Below are 8253 nucleotides of genomic sequence, written 5' to 3'. Positions count from 1 at the left end.
CTCTGAATGAAGTATCAGCAGACCAAGTTGAAGGCATCCTCTGCTTATGAAAACATGAGAGGATGTGGCCTGCTTCGAGTTCGAGGCGGTAGGGTCAACAAATGCATACCGATAGACAAGGGCCAGAACATGTATGGCTGAATTTATGATGTGGCCCATCGTTCACTAAGAGAGCACATTGCTTTCTCCGGTGTTTCCTGCAGTTCAGCACTATTAATTGTTTGCTTCTGCGGAACATACAACAGGGCAAGCGTTAACACTCAGTTTATTCGAGCATTGACATCAAACATTTGAGATCTCGAGTATAAAGAAAGCAACAATAGCCTTTCTTGATATATATCGATAAGTAAGTTTGTTAAAAAAACATGGAACACTTTCATTAACGCAGAGTCCATACGTTATCATTTGCAGAGATCAGCAATGTGATCATTCCGCATCTCGAATCTTGCGCATTTATTTGTATACTTTTCAGATTCTGGGATACAATTGGCTAAATAATGCCAGAGCAGCGTTTTGTAGACCGGGCTTGAGGGAGCCTGGTGTTTGCAAAATATGAAAATGCTATATGTAAGTTTAACAAAAAAAATGATTTTTTTTCATGGACACATACAGATGTTCTTCACTTGTCTGTAAAATACTAAAATTGCACTGAATAATAAGTTGTTTTGTATCCTATGCAAAAAAGACAAAATCCTGACCCAACAATAAGAATAGAAATGCATATTTTTATACACAAATTTACATTTTCTATGTACACACATGGAAATATATTTCCATGAAACCTCATACATACGAACTATACATGCATTATATGTATAAGCGCAATTGTTTCCAGAATTGATTTCGAAGTAGAAATGGAGTATTGAGAAAATAAATAAAATAAAGGGCTCCAGGAGCCCGCCTCCAGAGTGCAGTATCGCAGATGTGCAGCCTACAACAGAAAGGGGCCTGGGCAAGATTTGCCAGCAATTTCAAGCTATGTGACTGGGATTTTGCACGTGTCCTGAACTTTTTTTTAGGTGATCCCCCAAATTATCGTACACGTTTTAGATTAGGCCCAGGGCCCAGCCCATCAGTAGCCCACCAAGGTCCGAAGGCCGAAGCCAGACGGCCCGAGCGTGCGTCCCCCACCGACCGCCGCCCTCCACCTCTGCTGCTATTTCTCAAAAAAAAAAAAAAAAACCTCTGCTGCTCGGCCTCCTCGCGACCGCGCCGTCAAGGCGCCGTCAAGGGCACCCCTCCCGCCTCGGCCCTCCGTCCTACAGCCCCTGCCTGAGCCGCGGAGCAACGCTGGGTCGAGCTCCCTGCTCGCACTGCTCAGCTGCTCCCTCTGAATCGATCGGGTAACCTCTAATTTTAGCTTCTGGGTCCTCATAAATCTACGTGTTGAATTGAACTTAAATTGACAGATTGCCTAACTGTGGCTCCTAGCTAGTTTGTCTCTTGAATTTCAAGATCTGAACTAATCTACCGGCCGTAGCTATTACACATTGGCATCGCCAAGCACCACTTCAATCCACAAGTAACACCGAGGTATGCCTGACACTCGATCTGATGTAATTTATGCACTGCAGCTATGACACTGCCACTGCCACATGCTACCCCTTTAAGCCACAAGCGACACTGGTGAATCTTGCCTCCAGCCTGATCAAATCTTGTGCCTGAAACAGCTGCATGTTTCCATTTGACAAATCAACCGTCATTGCCCTCAGAAATTCAGAACATGCCAGGCTAATGAAGATATTCCTATGGCCTGATGCCAGACAAAAACAGATTTCTCACAGAGCAATTCACACTGTAATATCATTAGTGTATTCAGAGATTCAGAGGACAACATACTGCCAATCATAATTCTGAATGCAAACATCAGATTTGACGGCAGAGTGCCGCCATTTTAACTTTCGGAACAATGCATGAGCTGCAGGTGCCTGAACATAGTTACTCCTGTATAATAAAACACATTCACAATAAATCAGATAACGTCATCCTTATCTTCAGACCGAGAACATGTTTTCTTCCGCACTTCATCATGTAGTGGATCAGTATTATTTCTCTTGATGAAGTATCAGCAATTCAGCAGTGCAACAAAAATCCGAAGAACCCCAACATAAAGGCCTCTCAGGAAGATATCTTCCAGTCACCTGAGCAAACTAAGCATAGACTACAACTCACTTTGTAACATATAAACGAACAAAAATAAAAGTGTCCTATTCCTTGGCGCGCAATGCTAAATATTCTCGTTTGATTGCGGAGACTTCTGCGTAGACGTCCGGCATCGTCGGTCGATCTTTTGGTGTCTCCGTGGAGCATGAGAGACCAAGCTGAACAAGCTGCATAATGCAGCTCAGCATCCCCACCATTGTATGGTTTCCATGGTCAATAACTTCGTCTCCGACGATATTAGGATCAAGTATCTCACGGATCTTTTCGGGGAATGCATTTCCCACAAATTTCTGAAGGCTCAGGCCATTCTTGAACAACACATCTGTTGGGCGTTTCCCTGTGAGCATTTCTAGGATGATAATTCCATAGCTATACACATCACCCGCCGTTGAGATCTTGTTCCCGATGCCATACTCTGCATTGTTTAAATTTCAGTTATCTTAGAACAATGATTATTTAAAACTATATAAGGTTCCTTCTGAATAAAGGAAAAGTGAAACTTGAATCATATTAGGGAGTAAAGATAATAATAATACTATAGTAAATGTTTACCTGGTGCAATGTACCCAATTGATCCTCTTGGTCCTGCTAAGCTCGTAGAAGTAATAGTACTGGAAGAGTTATGACTTTGAAGGAACTTAGCTAACCCAAAGTCACTGAGACGGGCACCCATGGCATCATCTAGTAGCACATTGCTAGGCTTCAAATCACAGTGGACTATAGGGGGCACGCAACTGTTATGTAAATAATCCAATGCAGCAGCTATGTCCACTGCTATTGTTACTCTGGAGCCCAAACTCAACGGTCTTCTTGTTTCTGAATAAATCCAGCTCTCTAGGGTGCCGTTAGCCATAAATTCAATAATAAGAGCCTTGAAATCATTCCCTTTGTTGTCCCATGTTGAGCATGCAGAAATCACCCTTACAAGATTATGATGACGAGTGTTTCTGAAGGCCTCACACTCGGCAACAAAGCTTTTTGGTGCTCCAAGTTGGTCAAGCTTGAAAACTTTGACAGCAATCATTCCATTTGTTTCAGACTCAAGTACACCCTTGTATACTGATCCGTAAGCCCCTGAGCCAACCAAATTGTCTGGAGAGAAACCGTTTGTCGCTTTGGCTAGATCAGCATATGAGAAGCTCTTCATCTCAGTGTATGATGGTTGATCTGACTGTTTAGATCTCTTACTCCTCCTCTTCAAGAGAATAAATACCACACATGACAAACAGACCAAAGCAAGAGCCGCCACACTGATCCCAGTTATCTTTAGAGTTCGCCAAGTGCGCCGGTGTCTGGATGATGCAAAGCAAAGTGGCAGTTGTAGCATTGGGGAACTAGAACATAACATACTGTTCCCTTGGACAGACACCTCACTAGAATTTTGAAATATCCCCCCTTGTGGCATTTGACCCTCGAGGTCGTTGAAGGACAAGTTGAGATGCTTCAGAGAATTGAACGACTGGAAAAAGTTTGGGATTTCACCACTCAAGTTGTTTCGAGAGAGATCAATCTCGGCAATGCCTCTCAAATTGGAGAAAGACTCAGGAATTCTACCATCAAGTAGGTTACCCTCTAAGCGAAGGGACTCCAGACGAATACAAGCACCTAGAGCAGTTGGAATATGCCCAGAAAGACGGTTGTTGGAAAAATTCAGTGGCCCTATATTAATCAAGCCACCAATCTCCCGTGGAATCTGTCCAGAAAGCTGGTTGTGGGACAAATCCAAACCTGCTGATAACGAGTCAAGAAAGAAGAGTTCTCTTGGTATGCTCTCGCTCAAGGAGTTACATGAAAGGTTGAGAGTGATCAAACTTCGGCAATCACCTAGCGTCCTAGGAATGGGTCCACTGAAACTATTTTCTTGCAAGAAGAGGTTGTTCAGTTGACGGAGTTTGCCTATCGAACTTGGAATCTGTCCGGAAAGTCTGTTCCGTGACAAGTCCACGTATGTCAAGCTTGCAAGGTTTCCGATTGTGCTGGGGAGATCGCCAGCAAACTGATTCTGCTCCATTCTAAGAAATGAGAGGTTTGTGAGGTTCCCTAGCTCTGGTGGTATGCTGCCAGACATCTTATTTGCGTGCAGAACCAAAGCCCCTAGGCTATTTGCAAGACTACCAACTGAACTCGGCAGATTTCCTTGCATCATGTTGGTTCCCAAAGACAAGACCTGCAGCTGTGTGCAATTTGCCAACGAGGAGAGGAATGACCAGTCTCCAGCTTCTAGCTGATTACTAGCCAGAATTAGCTCTTCTAGGTTAGAAAGAGACCCAAAAGAAGGGATAATGCCATAGAATGCATTAGCCCCTAGGTTAATGGACAGGAAATTGGTTGCGTTGGCTAGCGATGCAGGGATTTTTCCTCCAACCTTATTTTGTTGCAATATGAATGTTTGGATGCTTGGAAGTGTATATCCGATGTCAAATGGAAGTTCGCCAACAAAATTGTTAACAGCTAAACTAAGGTAGGTGAGTGAAGACATGTTGAATATGGAGAACGGGATAGTCCCTGACAGAAGATTGTAAGAAATATCTAGTTCTTGCAAGTTTGGGATTTTTGCTATACTCACTGGGATACTGCCTTTGAAACCATTGGCTGCAAGCAGAAGGATCCGAAGGGAAGAAAAATTACCCAGAGTCGACGGTATGGTGCCTGCAAGACTATTCACCGACAATATAAGAGCTTGCAAGGGTGAGTCGAAATTTGGAACGACAGCTGGTATGGACCCAGCAAAGTTGTTCCATCCAAGGGCTAATCTCACAAGTGATGTGCTGTTGAAAAGGGCAGGAGGGATCTCTTCATCGAGGTTGTTTCTTACCAAGTTCAACACCTGAAGAGATGAACTGTGAGCAAGGGCCGACGGAATGGGTCCGGTGAGGGAATTGTTTGCGAGGATGACAGAAACAAGGGAGTTAGAGCTGCTGCTCCCAAGTGAAAGCGGAATGCTGCCCGTCAAGCTGTTGCGAGCAAGGTGTAAAAACGAGAGATTGCGGAGCTTCCCGATGCTTTCAGGGATATCTCCGCTGAGCTTGTTGTTCCCAAGATCAATCACCTGGAGGGATGTGGAGGACAGAGTGTTGGGGATCGAACCAGTATGGCTGTTGGAGCTGAGGTTAAGGTAGCTCAACCTGCTCAGCTGCCCGAGTTGCGCTGGTATGTGGCTGCTCAGCAGATTTCCCGGGAAGTGGATTCTTGAGAGGAGGGTGAGGTTGGCGATGCAAGGCGGCATCTGGCCATCGAGGCCGGAGTTCTCGAGGTCCAGCGCAACGACACGAGATGCATTGCAAGTGACACCGGGCCAGCTGCAGAAATGGAGGGAGTTGTTCTGCACCCATGAGCCAAGGAGGGAGTTGGGGCTGCTGGAGAGGTGGAGCTTCAAGCAAAGGAGGGTCTCGAAGTCGGTGGTGTTAGATGAAGAAGTAGCAGCAGTGAAGCTGAGAAGAGAGGTTACAACAACAATGGCTAGGAGCCTTCTTGGTGTGTCACACATGTTGTGCATCTTCAGTAAGCTGCGTGTTTTTTTGTGCTAGAGATATGCTGCACTTATACAAGGAGGATAGGTGAGCTGCAAGATTTCTGTCATGTGAGCCGCTAATTTCTTCTTCCATATTTGCACCTAGTTTCTTCTTCCACTTTCTTGTCATTTCTGCCATGTGAGCAATTCAAGTCTTCTTCCAGCTATCCCGGTCCTAGTTTCAGACTACCTTTCCCACCAGTTATCTTGGTCCTCAATCACCACTTGATTGAAAGATTTTCTTTTGGACTGCCCAAGTTGATTTTGCCACCTCTCTCAGATGCATGAAGGCCAAAAAGAATGTGTGTACACTTGGCCACTTGGCCACTTGGCTGTTATAGGAACCCAACTCGGTCGTTCCCCCTTGGATATACTCCCTGTGATCTAGAATATAAATATCGTTTGAGATATCTAATTGATAAGATCTTCGAGGTGGCACTTTGACTAGCAATCTAAATTTAAAATAAATTGTTTCAAATAAAAAAAAGATTACATGTTAATATGTTTTTCAAGTCTTTTTTGTGAAATCCAAGAATACTAACCTTAGCTCTGCAATCTACATGGTATTCCTCATCTTTTATTTAGTGATGGTCAAAGCTAAGTTTGACCAACGGTAATTGTAAAATAATGACTTGTATATTCTCTGAAATTACCATCAAATTAGAAAACTGACTGGACAAAGTACTCTCTACACCACATGATACTCATGCAAGGAGTCGTCAGTCAATGTACACCAGCTCTTGACTGCAATTTCTTCCCTTTCCATGGTGGCTACTTTTTTTTTTCAACCGGGCTCACACCGCTTTCCATGGTGGCAACTGAAGCTGATGTAAGCATATTAATCCCCAATCGTAACTTGATTCAACATGTACAGCCAATTCAAGCACGTGGCCACTTGGGCAAGTTTTATACCTGAACTGAACTTGACAGGCGTGCGTTCATATGCAGATGTCTTTTTTCTTTTCTTTTCTTGGCGATGATATGCCGATGCCTTGTCTTGACTTATTTGATACTCCTTGGATGTATGGCTCATGAAACAAATAATTGGCACCTTATTTGTGCTCACGTATTTGTCTTAAGCTCCGGTATGCTTGAGAACACTACCCTGACTTTCCTAGTACTACAACCAGACAGTTTGATTTATTTATTTATTTGCTTATTTGTGTTACCTGAACCTGAAATTTTTCATGGACACGCATATTCTCTCTAGAACTCTGAATTCCATTTGGAATTTTGGAAAGAAGATCTGACGCGCAGGTTTCCGTTGTTTTGTTTGTGTTCCTTGCACTGATTAGAGTTGTTTTGTTTGTGTTCCTTGCACTGATTAGACGTTGTTTGTGTGTTTTGTTGCTGCACCAGATGTGCTACGCGATCAGGGTCTCAGTACACGGAGCACCATCAGGTAGCCGCCTCCTACAGCAGGTAGCAGCTTCCACCCTGTATAGCAACGTGCGTTCTTACTTGCATAGGAGTATTATATCCTTTAATTTGATCAACTTGTACTACAATACTCCCCATTCCACCAACCCCCAGAAGCACCACACCATTTTTCTTCATCTTCCGCATCTGCACCTACCCTACTTTCACCATGGAAACTATACCTGCGCTCTATATATAAGTGCTCCAGTCGAGCACCCATTGCACAAATTGTGAGCCAGGTCGCCAATCCGAGTAGAATAGAAACACAGGAAGGAGCAAAGAGACGAACGATCGAGGATGGCAAAGAACAACTCGTCTGCGACCTCAGTTCGGCTGATGCTGATTCTCCTCGTTCTGCTGGTTTTCGTTGGTGGCATCCTGGCAAATAGTGGGCCGTCCAAATGCAGCAACCGTAAGTTAATTAGCCACCACAGCTGATGTTTCCATGCATGTCAACCCTCCCAGTAAATTAAGTCATGTACTCCTCTCTTTCTAACTAATTATCTTGTTTTTTCTTTCATTTGTGGCAGCTGCGGCTCAGCGAGACTGCCCGCGGATCCCTAATGGCGGCTCATAAGCAAGAGATGAACCATTTCCGCGTAGCAGGATTCGGTAGGATCTTGTGTTGGCAGGCGTTGGAAGCTTCCTGTTATATGCGAAGCAAACAATATACAAGTTCTTGAGGTTGTCCGTGTGTTATATGTTTGTTTGTATTGATATGTTTGTACTGTGACCTGGTTTCATATAAATAATATGGCCTGCCCCTTGCATTAAAAAGTGCTGTTTAGATCCATTACTGAATGTGGCCCGTGGACTAAGAATGAATTGCCAAGAAATTTCTTAACTATTTCGAATTATTAGTTTTTTTTTTACTTCTGGGACTGGTTTCACATGATCCAACTATTTTTATAACTATCTGTTATGAGCATCTGAGTTTATTTTTCATGATCAGCTTCACTAACTAGTTCTTCACTATATATCTCACATAAAACTATATCTATACGGTTTGCAATTTCTCAATCGATTGAGAAATATATATAGTTTAGTAGAAGCTGTAGCCGCAGGATTATGCGCAGGATTCGTGCTGATTTTTGTTTTTTTTGAGTTCTTGGTTCTTATTTTTCTATTGTTTTTCACAGGAGATTAGTGCTGTTTAAGCT

The 8253-nt window shown here is 43.5% G+C and overlaps 1 protein-coding gene and 1 long non-coding RNA gene across 2 annotated transcripts; one reads left to right on the top strand and one right to left on the bottom strand.

The window, feature by feature from the left end:
* Positions 1–2023: 2023 nt before the first annotated feature.
* Positions 2024–5706, bottom strand: LOC125553195 (uncharacterized). The gene is made up of 2 exons (XM_048716992.2): positions 2716–5706; positions 2024–2578 (listed from the first exon to the last, which is right to left on the bottom strand). Exons 1-2 carry the CDS (start codon positions 5657–5659, stop codon positions 2208–2210), a joined length of 3315 nt encoding a protein of 1104 aa, XP_048572949.2. The 5' UTR covers positions 5660–5706; the 3' UTR covers positions 2024–2207.
* Positions 5707–7203: 1497 nt separating this feature from the next.
* LOC125553197 (uncharacterized) lies at positions 7204–7886 on the top strand. The gene is made up of 2 exons (XR_007303984.2): positions 7204–7505; positions 7624–7886. It is a non-coding gene; the product is annotated as an uncharacterized LOC125553197 (long non-coding RNA).
* The last annotated feature ends 367 nt before the right edge of the window (positions 7887–8253 follow it).

Source organism: Triticum urartu, chromosome 4A (genome assembly GCF_056163025.1).
Source record: "Triticum urartu cultivar PI428250 chromosome 4A, HENAU_Tu73, whole genome shotgun sequence".
Taxonomy (NCBI): Eukaryota; Viridiplantae; Streptophyta; class Magnoliopsida; order Poales; family Poaceae; genus Triticum; species Triticum urartu.
Note: the sequence above shows the minus strand (reverse complement) of the source record. Positions and strands in the feature narration are given on the sequence as shown.

Coding starts and splice junctions, on each gene's coding strand:
- LOC125553195 (XM_048716992.2), bottom strand. CDS start 5,659: ATGCACAACATGTGTGACACACCAAGAAGGCTCCTAGCCATTGTTGTT. Junction 2,579..2,715: donor AATTGGGTACATTGCACCAG/GTAAACATTTAC, acceptor TAAACAATGCAG/AGTATGGCATCGGGAACAAG.